The 27,140-nt window shown below is 39.6% G+C and overlaps 1 protein-coding gene across 2 annotated transcripts in view; it reads right to left on the bottom strand.

Annotated features, from left to right (window-relative positions):
- Window positions 1-333: 333 nt before the first annotated feature.
- Window positions 334-27,140, bottom strand: part of LOC5567577 (exocyst complex component 4) — a 41,067-nt gene continuing 14,260 nt past the window's right edge. The window contains exons 1-9 of one of the 2 annotated variants that reach the window (XM_021848519.1): window positions 18,695-19,029; window positions 10,677-11,400; window positions 10,487-10,620; window positions 9,264-10,039; window positions 8,999-9,201; window positions 8,734-8,932; window positions 1,278-1,881; window positions 1,015-1,221; window positions 334-958 (exon numbers count right to left, since the gene is read on the bottom strand). In XM_021848519.1, coding sequence (XP_021704211.1) covers window positions 782-958; window positions 1,015-1,221; window positions 1,278-1,881; window positions 8,734-8,932; window positions 8,999-9,201; window positions 9,264-10,039; window positions 10,487-10,620; window positions 10,677-11,400; window positions 18,695-18,697 — 3,027 coding nt within the window. In that variant the 5' untranslated portion in view covers window positions 18,698-19,029 and the 3' untranslated portion in view covers window positions 334-781. Of the gene's footprint in view, window positions 959-1,014; window positions 1,222-1,277; window positions 1,882-8,733; window positions 8,933-8,998; window positions 9,202-9,263; window positions 10,040-10,486; window positions 10,621-10,676; window positions 11,401-18,694; window positions 19,030-27,140 lie in introns of those variants that run through there. The other variant, XM_021848518.1, reaches the window with a different exon arrangement.

Raw genomic sequence — 27,140 nt, 5'->3', positions numbered from 1 at the left:
GTCGCATTTTTTCCGAGTCCAATCTTCATGATACCACAGCTTTGGTAGAATGTAACAATTCGATGCCAATTTTCCTTCACCTTCGGGTCAGTCCGGCTAAATTCCTGCAGTACTAAAATATCAAAGTCACGGAAATGTAGTTTGTCGTCAATAAGTACGACTAGAATTTCAAAGAATTTGAGAGTACATACAAACATTTGTTTTGTTCACATTATTTTATTAAATTTTGTTAGCATCCTAAAATCATAAATTATTATGTAGATCTTCACGTTCTTTTTCAAAATATCAATTGCTTGACAATAATAAAGCAATTTTTTTGGAATAAATGGTTTAATTTTTAGAAACAAAATAATTTTGAATGCTAGTCACATACTATCATTCTCCTGTTTTTAACATACGCAAAGCAAACGCAGCAATGAGAAATAATTACAACATTCGTAATCCTTTATTAGGATCTTACTGCAAAATGAACACTTGTTGTTGTCATTACACCGTTGTAGTTTGATTCGACAATCACTAATAACGAACAGCCGCATTAACATTTCGTTATATAATTTATAACATGCTAGTACCTACTGCTTGCACGATAAACTCTTTGTAGCTGTTTTATATTTGCAATCGATTAATTATTTTCTGTCTCTACCCAATAACAACATATTCTTCATAGCATTCAACATCCTCGCATAGCGATCGACGTTAACCGTGTCGCAACAAAACACTTTTATACTTATTAAATTTTGTTAAATACTACCGCGTGCCTATAAATGCGCTACTTCGAAACCTAAACCGTAACTCCGAGTCCCGGTTTGGTTCCCAGAACGTCACTCAGCTTCTGTTGATACATGGCCAGCGTGTTCTGATCGACGATGCCGCGGTTCTTGCACACCAGGTGTAAAGCGTTCAAGTACTGCATCTCGGTGAACTGGGCACCTTTTTCGATGATGGAGGTTAGGATTTCCTAGAAGCGAGTGGAAGTTAGAAGGACATGCTTTCATTTGATTATTCAATACTTACATCTGGATCAAGATAGAACATTTCATAAAACGACCTAGCGTAATCGAGGGCAACTTCTCTCGAAGCTGTGATACTACTGAGGGTCTGCTGCAGAGCTAAAGCGTTACGGCACATTCGTTGCACACCAGCCGTGTCGATGTACTCCATCGAATTGGCTGCCATTATGAGAATGCGTGACGCCAGATGAGCCAGTCCCTCAAAAACGTACTGTGAAAAAATAACGTCTGTTATCACTTCATATTTCTTAAAATACTTCAATTTACCTTTGTCTTCCTAGGATGCAGCGTAGAACTTAACGCCTCGTCCATATCGGATAGAACCTTAGTCAGCTTCAAAACCTTCGCATCGGGTTCCAGCGAATCGTTCTTGTTCGGATTGTTCGGCTTGAACTTGTCCGAGGGATTCGATTTCAAATAATGGAAGCACTGTACTCGCACCTCGAGATGCAAAACCAACAGGCACGTATTGGCCAACTCCTCAAACTCCAACGCCAAATTCATCAGAACCTTAATCATACCATCCTTAACAACTACCGGAGAAGCACTTACGCCACCGACCATTCCGTTCACGATCGGCTTTCGCAGGTCGTTGGCAAAGTCCGTTATTCTACCGGCAAACCATTCCATGCTTTCCTGCAGGATGGCCAACTCTTTGAGCACGCCCACATCGGAGAGGATTTCCTGCTGGGAGATCCCACCCTCGCCCAGATTGCTGGTCAGCATTTCCGCTTCACGGACGTTTCGCTGCTGAACGGCGGTAGGGCTTTCCTCTTCCGAGGGTTCCGGCTTAATCATGCGCTTTTGACCGGACTGCTGTTTCTTCATCCTGGCATTGGATGTCTTGAGATCGGTCCAGTTCGGAAGGGACCTGAAATGGAACGTGAGTCGAAGTTTGGATGAATTTGAATTATGTATGAAACAATCAGATCAGAGATTCAAATTATATTATAGAGCACGGTAAAGCAAGCCGTTCGTAGCAACCCGCACCACAAATGGGTAGATTTATCGAGAGGAATGCTTGTAGAAGCGCTTGCTGCCCTTCCTTCGCTCTCACCGTGGTTCCACGCTGTTTTGGCCGGTGCCATTACGCCAAGCCTGAATGGATTGGTACGAAGCGAAGAGTGATAATGTGATCCCAAAGGAGCTGAACCTGACAAATACACCAGAACTTCATTCGACCGAAAAGTTTTGGGCGATAATGAAGAAGAAGTTGAAGTATGAAATTGTGTAAGAAAGATGTGCAAAACCTCGCCCAAGATCTAATGAACAGTGTTAAAAGAATGTACGAGCATTCAGCTTGGGGGAGGAAATTCAATAAATAAGTATGCCAAAACATAGCTGATGTATAGTTATTTAATCCCTGAAAATTTGAAGTGTCCGATTTAAAATCAATTTTTGGTGATCATTTTTGTGTGTCTCATTTTTTCCGAATCCAGTCTTTAGGAAACGTCTCGCTTCATTGCAGGAATTATCGCCTACTAGAACTGCGCAAGACCTCTACGAGCCACATCTGCTTCGACTCCTTCGCCAAGTTAAGTACTTTGTTATCTTGTTGGAGAACGTTGAATAATCATTGTGATCTAGCGGTACATTCATTCATTGGTTGGTTTAACGAGGCTTTAACCGCAAAAGCGGTCATTCGCCTCTCAAAAGCGGTACAGCAATGTCGATGAGTGTTACTCGTTTCATCATTTTGTCGTAGACAACCATTTTTTGCGTTTTCAGGGTGTCTACTACCTAGAAAAACCTGGAATTATCAGGGATTTTTTTTTAAACCTGGAATTTTCAGGGAATTTCGGCCATAATCAGGGAAATTATTCTGAATCATTAGTACAAGGTAGAAAATGTCCTTTTTGTGGTAGAAAATCTTTTCAATCATAAAAATTTTCGGCTGCGCCGCTGTTAAGAAGCTACTTATACAATTTAAGGACTGAACATCTATCCTTAAATTGTAAAACGATTATTATTTATCCAACACAAAACATGTTCAGATAATTGCATCCTTATCTTAACTCCTTAACTACCTCTAATCCTAACTTAAGATTAGAAAGTTGGTAAAGCCAAGTACAACTTCCATTTACAGTTGTACGTCGTTTATGAGCATATGAAACTTGGTTCAAAACATTCTAAATTTGTTTACAAAAATGTTTTTCCACTATTCCATAAGTTCTGGAGGAAATTTCAAGGAATGATTCAGGTATTCTAGTGATTCTATCTGGAACACCTCTATGAACTTCTCAAGGGATGCTACCAGTAATTTTTCAAGGGATACTCAAATAAATTCCTTCATAAATTTTGTCAAGAAAATCGTAGATCACTGCAACATTATTACCTCCAGTAATTTTCACATAAATCACTCTGACGAAAAAAAAAAATGTCAGTGATTATTACCCCAGGATTTCCTTCAAATGTTTCTCCACTGATTGATTCAGCGATTTTTCCAGTTATTACTTCTATGAGATTTACCACATATCTTAACGAAGTTCTTCCACAGAGGTTTATTCCATGGTTTCGATTACGCCGATTTTTTCATTTTTCATATGTATTTTATTAAAAAATTTCAGCCACGATTACTTTCAGAAATTGCTCAAAATGGCTTTATTCAGGCATTAATCGATGAAATCTTTTATAAACTTTTCCAAGAATTCCTAAAAAAAAATACCTGGAATTTCTCATTAAGTTCCTCCAGAAATTTCTCTCAGAATTTCTCCACCATTTAATCAAAATATCATTGCTGTGGTTCAAACATTTGTCTGATAATTTTCCAAATGATATTTCCAAACTCCATGGATTCTTCAAAACTTCATTCAAGGTTCCACATCAATCATTACTACAGTCATTCTTGCAGCTATTTTTCTAATTGTTTGCATTTAAATTTCTCAAGGTAGTCTCTCCGAATTTCTCCCAACAGTCTTGTAGGACATTACACTGAGATTCGATGTGTTTTTTCAGTTATATTAGCATTTTATCCAGAAAATCCTAAGAAGAATTTCATCAAGTTTTTTTTTTTTCAGAGATCCTCTTAAGAATTCATCAAGACATATTAGAACTCACACATTTTCTTTAGAAATTCCACGCGGATTTTTTCAAAATTTCCTCAAAAAAAATGAATCCAATCCATAACATTTCCCTTGAGAAAATTCTGGAAGAATGACTAGAAAATTTGTTTGAGATTTCTTTGAGAAATAAAACAAAAATAACAGGAATTCCTGAATGAATTTTGGATTTTGGAGATGCCTTAAACGGGAATGCTGAAGAAAGTCCTAGGGAAATCAATAGAAAAATTAATGGATATACTTCTTGAGAACATGAGACTATTTTTGAAATTTTTTTCAACGGTCTTTGAAGGGATTCCTGATGGAATCTCCGAAGTAGCGAAGTAGTTTCTATGGTTATCCCCAGTAAAACTTCAGATTGAGTTCTTGAAGGTATCCAAAACTAAATTTTTGGAAGAATTTCGTGGATAGTTCTCGAAAATCACAAAACAAACTCCTGCAGAGAAGGTTGGAGTAAGATGTGAAAAAAAACTGAATAAAACTGGCAGTAACACTTGTCGTAATGTCATGAGACTCCAAAAAAGTCTTAAAATCATTCTTAGAGGAATATCCGTTCTAATGAGGAACTAAAATCTTATGACGTGGGGTGTTGGGTTTCTTTTCGGTTCATATTGTTTTTTTCAGGCAAGAGGTATTTAAAAATCTATTTCTAAGACGATCAAACGCTACCCAATTTCCGCAAGAAAAAATCTAAAAAAAAAAATAGAAAACGCACTTTAGACAAATTTTGTGGATGTATCGCTGATGTCCATAATGCAGAATCCCATTTCAAGGAAAAGGTTTTTCCCTTAAGTTCGAATAGATTTTTTCTTCATATCTGATTATGATGATTAAAGGCGCTTTCAGATCATTTGATAATTATTCTTGATATATTCTTATATTTTTTTGTAGAGATCTATAAAATAGCCAAGTTTTATTTTTTTTCTGATGTTGTTTACCTACACGTTTAGAAAAAACTGATAATAAAATTTTTGTTTATTAAAATGAAAAATACTTTGAAATGTATCGTTTTTTTGTTGTTTAAGTGCTTTGAAGCAATTTTTTCAAAAAAAATTTTTAGTCATGTGAAATGAAATACTCGCCAATCATTTATGTATTTTGGAAAATTTCTACAACCTGAAATTGTTTCTATTTTAACCTGGAAAACCTGGAAATCTCAGGGAATTTCATTTCTGTAAATGAGTAGACACCCTGGTTTTGCACGGATGAGGTTCGTTATGGTTTCGCGATCCCAGTACAATTATATGCATTGTTTTAGAATTGGGTCAGGCAGACAATTCTATCAGGGCACAAATCGATCCCCAAGTTGTGCTTTGGAACAAGCTGTTTATGCACAATTCTAACATCATCGTTGTGACTGTCGAGATAGGCTGGGACAGATAACACTAAACAGTCGTTGACGACATACTCGATAGTCTACTGAATTGCACTTCCACGTTTTAGTAAAATCTGTACTACTGACTCGGTCCTAGATATGGCTACCATGAAGCTGTATGTCTTCAGCAGGTTAGCATGCGCCAGTCACACGCCTTATTGGTATGTTCGAGCTTTGGTAGACGAAAGTGTGTTACGTACGCGCCGGCGGGGTGATCGTGTGCATATTTACACATAAATTAGATGCGGAAGAATGAAACAAACATGCTAAAACTTTATTTAAAACGGCTATCTAAAAGTACACATGTAAGCGCGGGAAGCTATAGACTATTACAATGGCTGTCGTTACTGTTTACTATTTTCGCATTTACGGGTAGCAGTGATAGTAGTGATAGTGGTGGTAGCGATCGGTTGATTACTATGTTGGTCAGTGGTTCCCAACTTCACCCCTCTTAATACAGCTGGTACGGATCGAACCTTATCGGCGGTCTTCGTTGGTGAGAAGAGCGGCGAGGTAATAGACCAGCAGTTTCGGTTTCATTGGCTGACATGCACTCTGCTGACGTTGATGGAACAGAGCTTATTGCTAAGGCCGATGGGAATCTGGACGTTGACGCTAACACAGAAGAAGGCGGTTCAGGAGGTTCCTTCGCTGTAGGAGGCTCCCTGACTAGATTTGGTTTAGCTAGCATAGCTTGGTATCGAATTTTCGTGAGGTGCTTCAAGCGATGATAGCGGCTGTGCCAACTGATGATGCTGGTGTTGATAGCGGTAAAAGAACTTGACGATTGAGGCTGGCTTGGGTGATGCAGGTTGCAGGCATGAAGCAGAATGACCAAAGGCAACTGATGGTTGCCTGCCTTGGACGAAGTCGTACCGGAAATTTGCGTACTACCGACACCGGTTCGGTTACGCAGCTGGTTGATGAACGACCGAAACATACGCCTGTCTTCTACCCACACGTTGTACACAACGTATTCAATTTTCTCCAAAACTACAGCCGGTGCCCATCTCCAGGGATTGCTCGAGTGCACCTTGGCGTACACTAGAACACTTTACCTGAATGACCGTGCACTTTGATGATAATTCAACGGTTGAACAGTTGGAGGACGAAGCAAGTCCAGACGATCCGTATTCTGCGTTCAAACATTATTTCGGACGGAGATTTGCCTTCTAGGACTAGCAGATTTGGTGTCGAACGATAGGTTATCAGGAAAGTGTCCAGTGCTTTTTAGATGGCTCCTCTCCCCTCTCTCGGATTTTCTTGATCGCTCGCTTGAATGTGTCCACGAAACGCTCTGCCTGACCGTTAGACTGTGGATGGAACGGTGCGGTGGTAACGTGATTGATACCGTTCTCCAGGCAGGAACTGTGGGACAACGGTGCTGATTTAAGCGGATTCTTGGCTGCGGATGCGCGATGTCCGAATCGATCGACGGTCAGTACACGTAACTGCGCGCAATCGCCTTCATGCGCAGGATTCCCGAATGACCTCGGTGGAGATGGTGCAAACAACGCATTCGGAAACTGCTCGCAATCACAAGGCGATCAGCAAACATGTTGCATCCTTGAACTGCGGATAACGAGTCGCTACCATCGAACCACCGCTGAACCTCACGGTCCGGAATGGCTGATTTTGATTGTGGCCAGTGTTGCTGAATGTAGCGATAGACCTTCGAGCTCTGTTGTTTCGCATCCGTGTTGATCACCATAGGCCTTTTCACAAGACGTTTCAAATCAGCTGATCGGGAAGCTCTTTGACAGTTCTTCTATGAAAATGAGAGGCCCGTGTTAGCACCGTTCCTCCACCGGTGCATGCTGATACTTTCAGAGTTGCGTATTCCTGCGACAGCCTTTCTGTTCCAATTACCGAAGATAACTTTTTGTACACACTTGAAAGACACGTTATTGATTTGTACTTCGCTGGGTTAGGTTTATCCTGAGAGAGACTCGCGAAGAGGAAAAATATCAACGTCATATGCAGCCCAGCTTCCCCTCTCACGAAACGTCAAATGCAGCTCACCGTTTTTATGGGTGAAAAAGTGAAAAGTATTGTGTTCAAAGTAAATTGTTATTGGAAACCTCAGTCAGCGGAGCAGTTTTTTCCAAAGTTGCTGATAAATCTAAGCAGAAGATTAATTATTTCTAATGTCTGCTACGTTTGCTGGCATGAAATTTGACTCAAACGGCTATTTATGATTCGATGTGATGCAAACTCAATCATTTTTTGATGAGAAGTTCATGTGAGGATTTGAACGGCTTGCGCATAATTGGTATACAGCGGGGATTCGCTGGTTGGAACACGACTGCCTTCCATCTAACGAATCCGACCCGTTAGTTGGAACGACTGACAGCTGGTGAAAATGCTCCAGACCAACGTATCTGGAGGGCAAATCGTCACGAAACGCACATATACATACACATTTGTTCTATATATGGAGATTTCAATGCGACGGTAGTCAGACGTCAAAGTTAGTTTGACATCTTCTCCTGACATTCGAGTGCTTTTTAGTTGGATTTTTTTCCAACCAGCGAACATCCAACCATCGAGTCATTCCATGTAGCGGACTCCCAACGAGCGAATCCCCACTGTAAACACAAAGTGGAATAAGAAAAAAACTCAGCAATCACAGAAAAAGAAGACCGTCTTCGCGAGTCTCGTCTCAGGGTTTATCCTCAATACGATTGTACCTTATACGAAAGGTGTGGACAGCCTGTATAACAATCATTAGGGATCCAAGAGTGGTAAATCTGTTCTGGATGCTCCAGTCTGTCTTCACAATCGAACACAAAAAATGGGGCAACCGGTACTGCGCGTTTCATTATCCTTCGTGGGCCCTTGACTCCCTTGAGCAGGTAATTAACTGATAGTACAATTGGGTCAATATTGATTACAACGCATAACCTTCATTGCATGGGTATGATCGAAAACGGAATTTTATCTAGAGGTTGTTTCAAGCCAATTTACCTGCTCCTGATTACACAAAAGAGATATTTTTTAGGATATCTATCTATATAAATAAAAATGGAATGGTGTTTGTATGTCACGAAATGGCTTACGAACGGGTCAGCGGATTTGGATGATTCTTTCTCCATTGTGTTGGTCAAGGGTTCCGACGTGATTGTGTGTATAAAAGTTCCAGGATATTCGGCGGGAAAGTCGAAAAAACGAGAGTGGACGGAACTGTCATTTTGTATGGGACGATTCGTATAGCGGTTTTCAACAGCCTACTTGATGGCAAGACGAAGTTTGCCGGGACCACTAGTAGTATTTATAATAATTGACTTACTTGAGGAACCGGGTAATATCGTCGTCCTTTAGCCACGCTACACTGTAGATCCGCTTGTCCTCTGTCTCCGGTTGCACGATGCCCCGGTAGGCTGCTTGGCAAGTTTCCCGATACGTTTTCAACAGCGAACAAACCATCTTCAGCAGCTCGTCCGAGTAGGTCGGCAAATCCTGAATGAGCCGTTTGGTTTCGGAGATTCCTAAAAAAGCAAGATTATGTTGATCAATTTAGGCTGTTCAACAGCCACGATCAAATGCAAACGTACGATTCTCCACTAGCACAGTGTTTTGTAGAAGTGGTCTAGTCAGTCCCAGGCGTTTCATTTCCTCGGGAGTAATTATCAAACGCCACGCGTCCTGAGTTTTCGAGAGGGATTCTATGGTCAGCTGTAGGTTGCGGTTGTGGCCTCGCGCCAGATAGGCATCCTTGACATAGTTATCGAGGAAAGTGTTCAGACTGCACGATTGACTGCAAAATGGAGGACAAATTCAAGCATACGAATGGAATGAACATCGAATTCAGTGTTTTACCCAGATTTACATTTCATGAATCCCTCGATCTCGTGAATGTATCCCATCATTGGAAGATAAATCTGTCGAACCAATCCTGCGTCGGGTGTACAGACGAGAGCGCGTTCCCGCTTTTTTCGATCCGCACCAGGCGCCACAGTCAGATGTTTATTGAAGCTGGTATTCAGAAGATTCTGGCCATTCAAACCGGACTGATTTAGCACGTCTTCCTTGTTAGCTATGCTATTTGAAACATTCGACGGGTTACGACGGTGCTCTTTGGCATTGACCTCAGCCTCCAGCGAAGCCGTGTGCGAAGATTTATCAAACTTGAACAGCATCTTTTTGCCCTGAACCTTACGGCGACTGAAGAATGTGTTAATATTAGTGGTTTGCTCCGTGAATTGAGCACGCATCAACTCGTCGCTGCTGTCGTTCTGAATATCTAGGTAATCCGTCAGCACTAGCTTGAGGACGGCCTGCGCTTGGCCCCAGTACTCGATCAAATCGTACGCCTTGACCTGCGTCAGATTGTACCGGTGCATCACATTGTGGTAGTTCTTCAGCGTCAACTGGTGAGCGTTGGCAATCAGCTTCAGCTGCTTGAATACCAACTCTAGCAGTTCCAGAATGGGAATGTTCTGCTCGGGAAGATCTTCGGAGTTGTTAGGCGGAGGCGATGCCACTTGCTGATATTGATATGGATTCTGATTTTGCTGCTGAGTCAGGGTCATGATGTGGTGAGTGGACTTTGTGACAATAGTCAGCAACTCGCTTTGCATTTGTTCTCTTATAGACTGCAAAGAAAGGGAAATGGTCAGGCGACTTTTTCATATTGCATCATGCATTTAGGATTTCAAAATTCCTGATTTTCTTTCTTTTAACTTTAAACAAAAGATAAAAAACCATACAATGAAACCTTGAACATTTTCAGAAGGAATTGAATCACTCCATGTTTAGAATTTCATATTAATGACGGTTCAAATTTCACGATTTTCCATTCCGATTAACTAGAGCATCAAGTCATAGACGATTGACTTTGGCCATGCGAAATATTTCAGGCCATCCATGTTGTGTGCTGAACCAATATAGAGTAGCAGTTGTAATATCAGGAAGAAAGCAATTTCGATCAAGATTTAAAGAGACATTTAAAGCCAAAAGAATCTACAAAGTTATAACTTCTTTACCGTGTCGATTGTCCACGACCCCAATGCAGTAATCCACAAGGAATGGTTAACACTCACCTCTATTGATTCAGGCACTTTATTAAGCAACGCAAAGCACTCGATGATAATTCCTATGAAATAAGTGGTATTGACATCCGGATCCAGGAGGTCCGTATCTTCGATAATTTCACTCTTGTCGACGTCGAGGTAGCCTGAAATCCAAGAACATTTAAAACATGATCGTTGTTGCATCCTAAAACTAACTTACCATTCTGAGCGATTTCAAACAGTGCCTTCCTAGCCTTCGTATTGGCTTCCATCCGTTCCGCGGATCGCCTCAGCACATTGCGCTGGAAAGGAGATGTCCCTGCCGCAGCGGAACTGCTTATCCTACCGGAACTTTGCCGCTGGAAGTTTTGTAAGACCTCGGTCGTGCTTGAGATGTACAAATGCCTACAGAGCTCGTCCAGCAGTTTTGAGTATAACTGTTGCCGTTTGTTCTGGAAATCCTGCCGCAGATCGTGCAAACCTTCCACGTCTTTCAGAGGACCTTCGGTTGCTTCGACAGCGGACATCAGGAGCTTTGTTGCATGCAGATAGTGTTTCTTGGCCATGAACGCTGCCAACTGTTGAGGAGTCTTGCGCAGCTCGTTTACCTGATCCAGCATCTCCAGCACGTATTTGTGCTGCACCGCATCGGTGTAGAGTTTCTTGAGTTCTTCCCGTCGACATCGCAGCAACTGTTTGCATGTTTGGAGGTTTTCCTTCACCACATGAATCCGTTCCCGGGAGCTGGTGATCTGGGTGGACACCTTCCCGAACAGCTGCATAACCCTCGTAAGGTCGCCATCGTTTCGCGAGACAAGTTCGTTCAGCCGCTGGTCAGTCTTGCGGAACTCCTTTTCGATTTTGAGCTTTTCGCGCTCTCGCTGTTCGTTGGTTTCGCTGGCATCGAGAGTTTTGATCACCGAAACCAGCAGCCCGCAACCACTCTGGAAGAGATAGAGGAACACTTATTAGGGAACCTGTAACGGCAACGTTTTACCTAGTGATGCATTTAACAGGACTGAAAGCAGGTGTAAGTTTAGAAACTTCCCAAGTAACCTGGCTGCTCAAGCTGCACTTCATACATATAAACGGTATAGGTGTAAAAGGAATGCTAGCTGTCTATGTACAATTAAAGTTGATTTAATGTGGGAAAGGGCCCCACAAACGTCGAGTTAATGTTACAAGTCATAACTTCAATATGGTTCTAGTGGGGCCCTTTCCGACTTTAAATCCAGGGACTCATCCAGAGATCCCTCCAGCAATTCCTTTAGTGATTCCGCCAATTTCTCCAGTCATCATCCCACGCATTTTCATATGAATTATTTCAAGAATTCATCCACATTTACCAAAAATTCCTTCAAGAGCTTTTCAAACAAATCTATTTAATATTCTTCCCAGAATTCTTCAATAAATTCAACTAAAGAGTTCTCGTGAAGTTTCTCCAGAAACTTCTATAGGGATTGCTACAACATTTCATTCAAGAATTACTCCAGAAGTTCTTACAAACAATTTTCTGAGTATTTTCTCAAGTGTAATCTACATGGATTCCTCAAAAGTTTGATTTATAAATCACACCAGCTTATACTACAGTAACTATTCCAGTAATTATTCCGAGCATTCCTACCTAAATTTCTTCAGGGATTCTGTCCTATAATTTTCAAGAATTTCCTAAAGGATATTATACACAGATTTGTTTAACTTGATTTATTTCAATTATCCACGCAATTTATCTACAAAATCCTTCAAGACTTCCTCAAGAGTTCAGGAGTTCTTTCAGACAACCTTGTGGAAATTAATTTAGAGTTAGTTGAGGACTCAATAAAGTTTCATGAAATTAATGATTTCCTTCTGAAATATCGTTTTTGGAGTTTTTGGAGAAATAACTAAAAAATACATACAGTAATACTTGCCATAATGTCACGGGGAAATCTCAAAACAATAATTAAAATATTCTTAATGAAAAGGTTCTTCAATGAATCAAACTCTTATCTTTTGTCTCCTGTTAGGTATCTTTCGATTTTCGGTTCCCGATTGGTTCCTTTTTTTTCAAGGCAAGAGGCCTTTGAAGATGGCACGGTAAATAGCTGGGCATAGTGGTACTTCGCGTACCTGCAGGAATAAAATAGACCCCTTTGTGTGGTCCTTAGCTTCTTGCCCAGCAACTCCCATCCCAACCTCCTCGTGGTACTGGCTGGGGTACGAGTAACCTTGGGGAAGATCGGGTAACCAACCCCCGGTGGGAACATTGGTCATATGCTGACAGGGAAGGGAGGGTTTGCTTTTGCTTCTGCAAACCTTGAGCGTCTGTACTCCATGTTAGGAGCGGCTCACAACAGCGTCTGTTCCCCATGTCAGGGGCGGCTGATCATCGTCCGAGTGTCAGAGAAGAACTCTAAGCTAAACTGCGCACTATGGTTCTCCGAACATTTAGGGGGAATGGTCCTCCGGGAATCTAGGGGGTTGGTGTCAGGCCCTGCAAGCCAACCGTAAAAACACATCAGCACAAAAACGTCAACGATAGAATACGGACCGGAATAATCGGCAAAGACCACAGCGACGGTAATGGACTAGCGATTGGAAACTCAGTGCGTGGAACTGTAAATCTCTCAATTTCATCGAGAGCACACGCATACTCGCCGACGTGCTGAAGGACCGCGGATTCGGCATCGTAGCGCTGCAGGAGGTGTGCTGGACAGGTTCGATGGTGCGAACGTTTAGAGGAAATCATACCATCTACCAGAGCTGCGGCAACACACGTGAGCTGGGAACAGCTTTTATAGTGATGGCTGATATGCGAAGGCGCGTGTTCGGGTGGTGGCCGATCAACGAAAGAATGTGCAAGTTAAGAATCAAAGGCCGATTCTTTAACTTCAGCATAATCAACGTGCATACCCACACTCCGGAAGCACTGATGATGACAAGGACGCATTTTACGCGCAGCTCGAACGCGAGTACGACCGCTGCCCAAGCCACGACGTCAAGATCATCATAGGAGATTTGAACGCTCAGGTTGGCCAGGAGGAGGAGTTCAGACCGACGATTGGAAAGTTCAGCGCCCACCGGCTGACGAACGATAACGGCCTACGACTGATAGATTTTGCCGCCTCCAAGAACGTTCGTAGCACCTGGTACACGTGGAGATCACCTCAGAGACAGAATCGCAAATCGACCACGTTTATATCGATGGACGGCACTTCTCCGACATAACCGACGTCAGAACCTATCGTGGCGCTAACTTTGACTCCGACGAGCTCGATAGGGCCCCTCTTGAGGACTGCTGGAGGACAGTCAAAGCAGCCATTAACGACGCTGCCGAAAGCGTTGTCGGATATGTGGACCGGAGCTCAAGAAACGATTGGTTTGACGAAAAGTTCCAGGAGGTTTTTAGAGGAGAAGAATGCAGCATGGTACGCGGCAAAACATGGAACGATACAGACTGAAGCGGAAACAGCAAACCCGCCTATTCCGGGACAAAAAGCGCCACCTGGAAGAGGTGGAATGCCAAGAGATGGAGTTGCTGTACCGTTCTCAAGAAACGCGTTAGTTCTGTCAGAAGCTCAACACATCCCGCAAAGGCTTTGTGCCGCGAGCTGAGATGTGCCGGGATAATGATGGGAGCATCTTGACGGACGGACGCGAGGTAATCGAAAGGTGGAAGCAGCACTACGATGAACACCTGAATGGCGCAGAGAGCACAGGCACAGAAGGTCAGGACAGCGAAGACGATGGCTACGTCAGCACAGCGGACAGTGGACACCAACCAGCTCCCACGATGTGGGAAGTTAAGGATGCCATTCAACAGCTCAAGAACAACAAGGCATGGTATCGGAGCCGAACAACGGGAGCATACGATTAATCAGAATCTGCCCCCTTTCGCTTCGAGTAGCCTTTAGCGACCAAACGTCGGGTCGGGTTCCGTCAGCATCACACTTAGTTTTGAATACCCACGTGCTCCCGTTCGCTGCGCCTCGCGTAAAGCCGATATCCTTTGGTTTCATCATCGTAGCCCGTTAAAACACATTCATGGTACTTTGGTTCCATTTCTACTATCGCCCGGTTGGCGCGCTCCACCATGTCATTTTGCTGGGGCGTATACTCGTTTGTCGTCTCGTGCCGGATGCCTTTTCACTGTAAGTATCCTTGAAAACTTTTGTTCAGATATTCCTTACCGTTATCAGTCCGAATCACTTTAAGCTCCTTGTCGCTTTGGCTCTTCGCCATCACATATAATCACTTGTAGACCGCAACTTCAAGACTTCATCTTCTGATTTTGTTTTCAGGAAGTACATGGATATACGTCTCGTCTTGCCATCGATGAACGTGATGTAGAACCCATTCCCACCAATCGAGTTCATTTCCATCGACCACTAGGGACCCGTTTTTCGGAAATGGTAGTTTCGACTGCTTTCCCATTGGGCAGATCCGACAATCTGCAATAGCGTCTTTAATCAGTACGATGCCTTCTTCAGCTGGTCACATTTCCTGCATTGCGGGCCTTTGGATGACGTAGGCTGCTATTTTTTTTTAATTTTCTTTCCGTTTGTTAGTTGCAAACACTTGAATTTTATTCTGGTTGCTACGTAACTTTCGTTCTTGGAGAAGTTATGGCAGCACCAGAATTTTTCAATGCCATTATCATGGGTCGATATGCATCTGGGAGACCAGCGAGCAGGATCATTCTGACCCACAGATCCGGTAGCTTGAATCCGATACCGTTCAACTGCTTCACTGTTGAAATTACCTTGTTCACGTACTCTTCCATCGACCCGCACGCATCCAGATACGACTTGATGAGCTTTGTTTCTTCGACCGCTTTAAACATTCCGTCTTCATTCTTCTTGGGCTTCACGGCGTCACAAAGGAAGGACTCCCAGCTGAAGAAAAGTTTTCGCTGCAAACTTCCATGGCGACCAGTTTTCTCGTCCTGACAATCGCTCGATTGGTGGGACGCTTACAGATCCATCGGAACTTGAAGTTGGAGTCGATGACATATCCTTAATGCGACAGGCCCATAATCTGTAGAGAGTAGCTCAAGACGTCTGTCTTTGGTAGTGGTAAAAAGGAACAAATTTATTTTCTGAGAATTCTTACAGCTGTTAATATTAAGGTTAGGGGGGTCCGTAGCCTTGAGGTTACGCTTTCGCTTCATAAGCGGAAGGTCATGGATTCAATTCCCAGCCCCTCCAAAAAAACCCGTTCAGCCACCAGAAGACGCCGCACGGAGGACCGTGCATAGGGGAGCACATCCATCCTCCGTCAGTATCAGATGGTGACTGAGACAAATTGACCCTTTTCGCAGGCAGCTAGCCTCAAACGACTCAGGAACACGGCAAAACGAACCACCGCAAGAGCAATGGAGTATGGCTTATGGAAATCGATTGGACCAACAGCAGAGCACTCTCCTACCTGCTCGGTGTGAGAGGTAAAGAGCAGAAGAGAGTGAATGCAGATGTAAATATAGATTAGCTAAAAATAGAATTGTATCGGTAAGGAAGATACAGATAAAACTGATTCCGGCACAGTAGTGGCCACGAGCACGGAGCGCCTTACAAAAAAAAAAAAAAAAAAAAAAAAAAAAAAAAAAAAAAAAAAAAAAAAAAAAAAAAAAAAAATATATATATATATATATATATATATATATATATATATATATATATATATATATATATATATATATATATATATATATATATATATATATTAAGGCTAGCTTAGGGACCGCTTCAATAAATACACTAGATCCGCATGATTTCCGTTGTCTTATGAAATTCATGAATGATTTATTAAATTTTAAAGAACATTTGAATAATCAAACATCATCGATTTAAAATAATGAAATTTGAAAGAGTTATTCGGGGCAAAATGGGCAATTTTTCCAAACATCATTTATTTCTTTTTTTTCTGACTGACTTATAACATGCCAATTGCTTCATTTCCTTGTCAGCCTTGGGATTGCGTGTTATTGCAGATGAAATTTGGAGAATTTATTCAGTTTTCAAGGAGTGCTAATTCCACCCATTGGCAATACTGCCCCGACTATCCTTAATTGAAAATCTTAAGTAGGGTAAAAGCATCGGTTTTGGTCATACCAGGTCCGTCCCACTCGGTCATACGCCAGTTCTAGCCATAGGGGATTATACACCGTTTTGCATAGCCAATCAGCATGAAACCTTTTGTGTTCAGTAGATCACATTCACATGATAGAACTACATACACTCTAAAATAATACTAAACGTAGTTGGTTTATAATTTAATGTTTTGTGTCTTTTGCAAAGTTTATACATGCCTCAGTTTAAGAGATAAACTATTTTCGTTTCAAATCTTAAACTATGATTGTTGCAAGGATAATTTCAACAGTGTATTTGTTCAGTCAATTGGCTGTCACAAATGTTTACGTTTGCTACCATTCTTGCGGGCAGAACTTTTTCTTGTGATTGGAAATGTACGGTGTTCAGAAATTCGACCAGGAAGACCAGCGCTTTTCAAGCGATGTCCACTCAACCGCAACGGAAAGCATCAGATCACACAATCCCCCACCATCCAAACGGAATGCATTTTGGTCCCTGGTGAGAGTAGTTTCTCCAGGGGACTACGATCAGCCGCTTTATCCAGTAATAGCGAATGGTAAGTTTCAACAAAAAGATAATTCTCATCAAATGGCCGAATTCTCAAAAGGCTCTAACCAGTTCCAAATATATGCTCCAGTGCAAGATTAGGTGTTCAGATTGTTCCGATGAAAAATGGTGAGCTTGATCGATATTCCTAGGAAAAGGTACAAACAGCGATAACGCCGAGGAGTAACGTCGATGCCAATGTGGTTCTGGAACGCCGTTTTGAATTCAAGATGAGCACTGCGAGGAACATTATAAGCTAATACTACATTAAGCTATACTACAATTCTGATAAACTAAAGTTATACTAGGCTAGGCCAGTTTTACCGGCATGAATACGGAGGCTGGGGTCAACCAGGCGAATAGCGATTTAGTGTGACTTTTAAACTTTTTAGTTAAGATTTTTTCCAGAGTGTACATTTACTCGTCCAAATTGATTCAAAACATAACAAAAACAATTCATTTTCCTTATAATTCTAACTCCCATACACCTAATTTGGCCAGGGCACTCCTAATTTGGCTACTCTCATGAGAAATCTATGTGATTGGCCAATTTTGGGACCGAAGTTAAATCTCTAGCCGAAACTGGGTCCGTTGGCCTATATTGACCAAAGGGATTTTTAAAGCGAAAAATGGTTTTAGATCAGTTTTGATATTTGATATCACATAATATGGATTGAAAGCTTGCATTTGATATTTTTGTAGTATAAATACGGTTTCTAATTTAATTAGTAATAACATTTTCTCTTAGGCTGGCCAAAACCGATGCTTTTACCCTAATTTTAGTTATAGTTTTTCATGGAAATACTCAAGAAGTATCATAATAAAGTTGAAGTATTTATAAAGATTTGAAATACATTTAACTAGGTAATGGTTAAGCTCATGCAACAAATTATGCAACATATTTTCAATATTTCCTCTATTTACTGAGGGCCATTGGAAATTATCTAATACGAAAGGTGTTGACTAAATACAAAAAAAGCAAAGAAGTGACGCCTCTTGATCATACTATACTGCAATTTGAACAGAAAGCATTCCTTCTTCTTCTTGGCATTACATCCTCTCTGGGACAGAGCCTGCTTCTCAGCTTCAATGAGTACTTCCACAGTTACTAACTGAGAGCTTTTTTGCCAAAGCTGTCATTTTCGCATTCGTATATCGTGTAACAGGTACGATGATACTCTATGCCCAGGGAAATCGAGGAAATTTTCATTACGAAAAGATCCTGGACCGACCGGGAATTGAGCCCAGACACCTTCAGCATGGCTTTGCTTTGTAGCCGCGGACTCTAACCACTCGACTAAGGAAGGTAAAACAATTCCAACAATTACATAAAACCCCCAAATGAAGTATTCTTAGAATCTAGCAGCCAAACAGTTGAGAAAGTTTTTAATCAATCTTTATTTCTAATTTGAAGAATTTTTCAAATTATCAATAAAGATTTATTGAAAATTATTCCTCACAGAAGATCACTGTTACTAATTTTCTGAGGTGACTGAAGCGCCCTCCTTAATATGTCTCTTGTAAACTTCTAAAAGTGAGTCATGCACCAAAAGCACCAATTTGGTGGCCTCATCATCCGCACGATACGACACTGCAAGCAGTTCAAATCGAAAAACAATCTCACCATTATATTCTAATCAGCGAATTCGCCTCCACAGATTGTGCAATCTGAACAAAATGAATTGACGGCGGTACGATGATGGGCGTGAAAACACATTCAATCCCGCATCAGATAACTTTCACTGTGACTTCTTTGCTTGATTTAGAACCAACCAAACTTTTTCACTACAGGAAAACACTTTCCTCGCGCGCACTATAATCGAAGTTTTACTTTAAACTATTAATTTTGTGGTTTAGAACAAGGTTTAGCGAGTAAATTGCAAATAATAACAAGGAAGAAATTTCCAGCAGAAATCTGAGAGAAACCACCGCTACTTTTTTACACATCCGAGTTGTCAATATTTTTCCACTTTGCTTTGATCCATCGTTCGCATCTTCATCATCATCATCATCAATCAAGTCGTTTGTGCGACGAGTTGGCTCAATAATGGTAGTTGCCAGTTTGGAGGACAAAAGATAACCGAAAAACAAGACAACTAACGACGGTTAGCTCTGGTGGAAAACAGTAGCTGTGATGTTAAAGTCACCAAAATAGCTTTGGTGAGCGAATTTGACGGATAGCGCCGACAATTTTTGTCGCATAGGATTCATCGAATGTAGCGCGGTTGTTGCACCATGGCCAGATTCATTTCCCGAGCGCGTGCACGGAAAGAAATAACAATTGTGATTTAAAAAAACAGTAGCGGAAAATCAACTGATGATCATTGTCGTTCTACTATTATCAAACATTTTAATAAAAATAAAATGCTTTTAGAAGTGCGCAGCAATGCTAAATCGGTCTGATGTATTCTGCGCAGTTCATATGTATTTTCCACACGTTCTCCTATAATTGTTTTAATCCACTTCGATACCGTCAATCCGCCCCCAAACTGGATGGCGTACACTCAGCTTAAGGTGATTATAAAACGAAGCCAAACAAGGGCACAAGACTGGAGAATCTGACAACAGTTTGCGTTGAAAACCAATCAATCTGCTTGCTTGCTGGTGGTGACTAATGGGATAAATTTTCAACGGTGAGAGCTGTTTGGTTCTCAAGTCTTGTGCTTTTGAAAATTTGAGGTGTGGCTTTGTTCTATAATCACCTTAACGCAATTTATAATTAAGTATTGAGTTGTAAATATTAGTATATATTAGTTGTGTTGCTAGAGGACATCTTGAAAATTCACTGAGATTCTTTCAGAAACCCTTCTGAAATTATTATATGTAGTTATTTCTTTGATCGCTCTGATTTTTCCAATAACCTCCTTGGGACTTCCTATTGGACTATCCCAGAAACCCATCTTGGGTTATTATGGAAATCCTTTCAGGATTCTGCTGTAAAATTCTGGAATTCTGCCGTAAAATTCTGGAATTCTGCCGAAAATGATTTAATGATTGCTTTCCAGTGTAATGGAATCTATTTTAAAAATCTGGGTTCGGGGATTCTCACAAAATTTCTCGGGATTTCTTTTGGAAATCCAATCGAAATTATTATTTAAATTCTGATATTTTCCTCGTAATTCTTCAGTATTTCTTCCGTGAAACTCTTTGAAAGTTCTTCAAAATCCCTTTGAGATTCTTTCCGAAAAATGTCTTAGATTATACCTATTATTCTATAATACTCTTGGAAAGACGCCTGAGACTATAATCAAAAAAATCTATTATTTCACTTCACTTTCTTCCGTGCAAATTCTTGAGATTCTTTCGGAAATTCCTCTGGAATTCTTTTGTAAATCCCAATGGAATTCTCCCAGAAATCCCTGTGTAATACTTCCGAAAATCCTGCTAAGAATCTTCCAGATGACGGGGATTTTTTTAAATCTTTATTTATGGAAATCATCCGAAAATTCCTCTGTAATTGTTTGTAAATCCTCCTTATATTTTTACAGAAATCCTTCTTATATTCTTACAGATTTATTGCTATTGATTTTATTGTTTCTGCCTGAGATAATTTTGTATATCCAGAATTATTCCGAAAATTCCTTCGTGATTCTTTAGAATTTTTTTCTAAGATTTTTTGAGAAAAAAAAACTCTGTGATTCTTCTGGAAATTCATAAGGAAGTGTTTTCGATTTTTTTCGTGATTTATCATTGATTTTCCTTGAAAATTTTCTTAAATCCTTGGCAGAATTTTCTAAAAATCCCTCTTGACTTCAAATGGAAATCCTCCAAGAAAACTACCGAACAGTCACTGGGACTTTAAAAAAATACCTATGAGATTCTTTGATTACTGATTTCTTTTTCTGAGCATCTTTTGAAAGTGACTTTTAAATGGTTCTGGAAATTTCATTTGAAATTATTCCGTAAATCTTTCTGGAGCTCTTCTGGACATCGTAATTATTCTGGAAAATATTCATGAAATCGTCTGGATGTCTGTGACTTTTCATTGAATCTTCAGGGGTTCTTGCGAAATAACTTCTGGGATTCTTTTGGATATCACTGTAAAAAAACATTCAAAATGCATTCGAAATTCTCCTGAGATTGTTTCAGGAATTTACGAGAATCCTTAAAATAATTCCTTTAGAAATCTCCCTGATAATATTTTAGTGATTTCTCTGTGGTTCTTTTGTAAATCGACCTGGGATTCTTCCGGAAATCCTCCTTTAATTCCAAAGCAATTTCCAGAAGAATTTTCAGAAGAATATTTTTAAGAATCCTGTATATTTTCCCCTAAGAATCTCAATGTATTTAAACAAAATACCAGGACAATTTACGGTTGAATCCCACAAAAACTTCCGGTGGAATTCTTGAATGCTTATCATTCAAGCAGAATTCCAGTCGTATTTCCGGATGAATTTCGGCAGGTTTTACGGAAGAATCCCAGCAGAATTTCTTGAAAAATTCCAGTAAAATTTCTAGAAGAATCTTTGAAAGATGTTTTGAAGTCCTCCAGCAGGATAACAGAAAGAAATCTGGGGGTATTGTAGAAGAATTTCCGAAAGAATCCTAGAGAGATAGTCGAAATAATAACAGTTTTCTTGAAAAATTTAGGAAACTCCCAGAGTCTAGAGGTAATTCGGGAAGAATTTCTGCAAGAATCCTTAACAGAAGGATTTGAAGGATCCTCAGAAAGATTTTCGAAAGTATCCCAGAAGGCTTCCCGAAAGAATGCTAGAAAGATATCTGGAAGATTTCCTACAGGATTTTTGGAAGAGTCCCAGACAAATTTCAAGAATATGGACGTAAAAATCTCAGTGGCATTTCAAGAATAATTTCAGAAAGATTTTCGGAAGCATCTTCGAAAGTATTCTAAAGGGATTCCGAAAGCATCTCAGGTGATTTCCGGAAGAATCCCAGAAGTAATTCCGGAAAAAGGCCAGAGTTATTTTCGGAGGAATTCTCGACGAATTTGTAGTAGAGTCGTAGTTTATTTTTTGGCAAAATCCTCTAAAAATATCCAGAAGAATTGCATCAGCATTTTTGTTAGAATCTTCCATTGAATTTCCGAAAGAATCTTCGAGAATTTCGATTCGAATTTGATTTCCAGGATTTCAAAAGTAATCCTTAAGGAGATAAACGCAAACTCACATACAGATTTATGCAAATATTCCAATAAGATGTCCAGAAGAATCACAAAGGATATCCGAAAGAATTTCAGATATAGTACCGGAATGCTAACGATGTTTTTTAGATGAGTTCAAAAGCGATATCTGTAAGTATTCTGTGATTTCCAGAAGAACTTAGAGAAAAATCAGAAATAATATTTAGATTTCCAGAACAATCCCAGAGAGGTTTTGAAGGATTCATAAGTGATTTAAGGAAGAATTCCAGGAGGAATATTCCATAGAATTCTGGAGTAATTTCTGGACCAATGTCTTTTTATATGCTGTATCAATATTTACAAGTAATTATAATTGTGGTAGGTTGACAGTATGCTGAGCAGGCCATACTTTTTATAGAGTGCATGATTATTCAAGTTGTCAGTCAAGAAGTACCACATTGGCGACGATCAAGAACCCACGGTGGAATCGGAATCCAGATAGGACAGGAACTCAAGTTGATTCTCAAGTCATCGATTAACGGTAACTATAAAATACCTGAATTTCCAACGGATAACATCTGATCGGATCAGGTATGGGTAATACGAAAAGTCTCGCCTAGAAATAGGGAGACGTCTTAACGGTGAAAAGCCGGAGAAGGCAAAAATGTCTCGCCCCAAAAAGGGAGACGCCGAAATGGCGGATGAAAATCTGACCAGAGCAGGCAATAAGAACGTTTCGCCTCATGTGAGGGAGACGCCTAAACGACGGATGATAAATCAGTTGGAGAAGGCAAATTATTTCATCTCATAGGACAGAGACCTATGAAGAAAAGCAATTAAAAAAAACTCACCTTGAAAAGGAAAAAGTCGTTATGACAGTTTTGAGCTGTCAGGTTATGTGAAGGGAACAGTTGAAGCTACGATCCTTTGTGACCAGCGGTAAAATCCTATGTTTACTATATTGTGATCTCAACAGGAAACATTCGAAATCGCTGGTACGATCCATTGTATAAAAAAATAAAAGAAAAATATTGTAGAAAATAAATGAAAATGTATAATTATTAAGATAGCGCTTCAAAAGTAGTCAAGCTGGAAATATTTCTGAAGAAACAGCAATTTAAATATTGACGAAAAGTCACGAAGAATCAAATTGCAAGCAATCAATACAAAGCAATCTGTAAATAGAGTAAAATAAAATAAAATAATTTGAGGCCAATTTCTGGATGAAATGGCAGCAGACTTCATGAAAATATTAAACTCAGATGTTTAAATAAATAACAGTTGTCCCCTCAAAGTGAAAGCACGTCTTTCGGCGAAGAAAAGGAGATGTGGTAGGTTGACAGTATGCTGAGCAGGCCATACTTTTTATAGAGTGCATGATTATTCAAGTTGTCAGTCAAGAAGTACCACAATAATAATCAAGTATTTATGGAACAATAACAATTTTAATTTATCGCCATAATTGAACGACAATTTAAATTAGAATGTGCATCCACCACATCATCCCTCTCAGAAGGATTGTGATTCTAAATATTTTTTTTTGCGGTGATTCAGGATTGTAATCACATACTAGTTTAATTGTATGTGGTGTCATTCAATATTTAAAATAAGATTCGTTAAGACGAACATGTTGATCCTTCGACATGAACCAACGAGCATTGCTTAATGAGATTTTTTCGATTACTTTGATTACTGATTTATTTTTCTGAGGATCTTCTAAAAGTTACTTTCAAATGATTCCGAAAATCCCGTTTGAAATGATTCCATGAATCTTTCTGCAGTTCATCTGGACATCGGAATTATTCTGGAAAATATTCATGAAATCTTCTGGATGTCTGTGAATATCCTTTAAATCTTTCAGGGATTCTGGCGAAATAACTTCTGGGATTCTTTTGAATATCACTGTAATTTGGATTTAGAATTCTCATGGGATTATTTCAGATATTAACGATAATCCTTCATACAGAAGTGATGTTTCTGTGAATCGCCTTGGAATTCTTCTGGAAATCCTTCTATAATCCCAAAACAATTCTCAGAAAATTTTTCAGAAGGATATTTTTAAGAATATCAATGGAATTTCTGAAAAATACCAGAACGATTTACGGTTGAATCTCACGAAAACTTCCGGTGGAATTCTTGAATGATATCCGGAAGAATGACAGTCGTATTTTTGGATGAATCTCAGCAGGTTTTACAGCACAATCCCAGCAAAATTTATTGAAAAATTTAGAATAGAAAGATATCCGAAAAAAAAACTCCAACAGGATTTTTGTAAGAGTCCCAGGAGTATTTCAAAGATATTGGCGTAGAAATCTCAGTGGAATTTTTGAAGAATTTCAGAAAGATTTCCGAAAGCATCTCAAGTCATTTTTGGAAGAATACCAGAGGCATTCTCATAAGAATACCAGAAGTATTTCCGGATAAAAATCTAGAGTTATTTTCGGAGGAATTCTCGAAGAATTTCTAGTAGAGTCGTACATTTTTTGATAAAATCCTCTTTAAATATCCAAATGGATTGCATCAGGATTTATGGTAAAATCTTCCATAGTATTTCGAAAACAATTTTCAAGAATTTCAAAGAATTTAATTTCCTGGATTTCAAAAGTAATCCTTAAAGAGATACACGCAAAATCACATACAGAGTTCTGCAAAAAAATCCAAAAAGATGTCCAGAATAATCGCAATGGGATATCCGAAAGAATCTCAGAAGTAATACCGGAATGGTAACGTTTTTTTTTTGGATGAATCCCAAAGCGATATCTGGAAGAAAATTCAGAAATAATCTCAAGATTTTCAGCAGAACAATCCCAGAGAGGATTTGAAGGATTCATGAATGATTTAAGGAAAAATCCCGGGAGACGCTCCCAAAGAATTCTAGAGTACTTTCTGGAACACTTTTTTTTTCATATGATTTATATATAAAAATACTTTGATTCAAATATATTTCTTGTGTAGCATTAAGTTTCACTGCAGACAAAGCTCGTAACATCAATAATAAATTAAATTTATAAATCTTTTAAACACATCCAAATTAAATAACAGTTCAAAGAGTAAAATACCATTCTCATGAGTTTTTGAGAATCATATGGTCGGTGTTTAGACAGACCAGACTAGATGAATTTTGGAGCTCTAAGGATACGTAAAGAACTCCATCAATTTTAAATCTTCCATGTTATTTTGATACAAATGTATCATCAAATAGATAAGTTCCATTATTACAGTAAATATCTATAATATTTTGATGTTTCACATGTTTGGGGTACATTTTTCTTACTCGATTGAAAAAAACACTTGGTTCAGTCTGTCTGAACACCGACCATATCTATGTTTGCTATTTGATATTTAAATACTTGAATTGTGCTGTATCAATATTTACAGGTAATTATAATAAATAAGTATGTATAGAACAATAACAATTTTAATTTATCCCCATAATTGAACGACAATATTAATTAGAATGAGCCTCCCCCACATCATCCCTCTCAGGAGAATTTTGATTCCCAATATTTTTTTTTTTGCGGTGGTTCCGAATTGAAAATATCAAAAGTCTATTGTAATCACATCCTTTTTGTTCAATTGCATGTGGTGTTATTCGATATTTAAAATAAGATTCGTTAAGCCGAACTTGTTGATCCTTCCACAAGAACCAACAACAAGCATTGCTTATGTTAAGAGATTTTATCGTAATGCACAACCAGCCTAAACGTTCTTCCCCTTTTGTATATGTACTAATTATAATTTCAAATTATTTTAATTAAATTAGTTGTGTTGTTTACTATTGTACACGGCAATATGTTTCAAAATAAGTGGAGCTGCTTTTAAAACAAACTTTAACATCGATCAACCAAACCATAGAATATCCAATAGCGAAAAAATAATAATAATAACCGATCATTGCAAATCGAGCCGAACTGGCGCTCTTTCCGTGCGCACGCGCTCTTTCCGTGCGCACGCGCTCTGTCCGTGCGCACGCGCTTTCTGCAGAGCTGTCAAACAGACTTTTGTGCCTTCCTTCTTTCGCTCTCCTTCAACTCAACAACTCAGCACGATCCACCTCGCGGTGGATTGGTGAGCTGTCTGGTTGTTGCAGATGAACACTTATCGTGTAGCGTGACATCATCATTGACAGTAAGCTTGCAACTCACCAGACAAACGATAGGTGTAATTAACAACTGGACTAGTAGCTGTGATGTTAAAGTCACCAAAATAGCTTTGGTGAGCGAATTTGACGGATAGCGCCGACAATTTTTGTCGCATAGGATTCATCGAATGTAGCGCGGTTGTTGCACCATGGCCAGATTCATTTCCCGAGCGCGTGCACGGAAAGAAATAACAATTGTGATTTAAAAAAAAAACAGTAGCGGAAAATCAACTGATGATCATTGTCGTTCTACTATTATCAAACATTTTAATAAAAATAAAATGCTTTTAGAAGTGCGCAGCAATGCTAAATCGGTCTGATGTATTCTGCGTAGTTCATATGTATTTTCCACACGTTCTCCTATAATTGTTTTTAATCCACTTCGATACCGTCAATCCGCCCCCAAACTGGATGGCGTACACTCAGCTTAAGGTGATTATAAAACGAAGCCAAACAAGGGCACAAGACTGGAGAATCTGACAACAGTTTGCGTTGAAAACCAATCAATCTGCTTGCTTGCTGGTGGTGACTAATGGGATAAATTTTCAACGGTGAGAGCTGTTTGGTTCTCAAGTCTTGTGCTTTTGAAAATTTGAGGTGTGGCTTTGTTCTATAATCACCTTAACGCAATTTATAATTAAGTATTGAGTTGTAAATATTAGTATATATTAGTTGTGTTGCTAGAGGACATCTTGAAAATTCACTGAGATTCTTTCAGAAACCCTTCTGAAATTATTATATGTAGTTTTTTCTTTGATCGCTCTGATTTTTCCAATAACCTCCTTGGGACTTCCTATTGGACTATCCCAGAAACCCATCTTGGGTTATTATGGAAATCCTTTCAGTATT

This window comes from Aedes aegypti, chromosome 3, assembly GCF_002204515.2.
Source record: "Aedes aegypti strain LVP_AGWG chromosome 3, AaegL5.0 Primary Assembly, whole genome shotgun sequence".
In the NCBI taxonomy this organism is placed as follows: Eukaryota; Metazoa; Arthropoda; class Insecta; order Diptera; family Culicidae; genus Aedes; species Aedes aegypti.
This window is presented reverse-complemented; position numbering and strand designations above follow the sequence as displayed.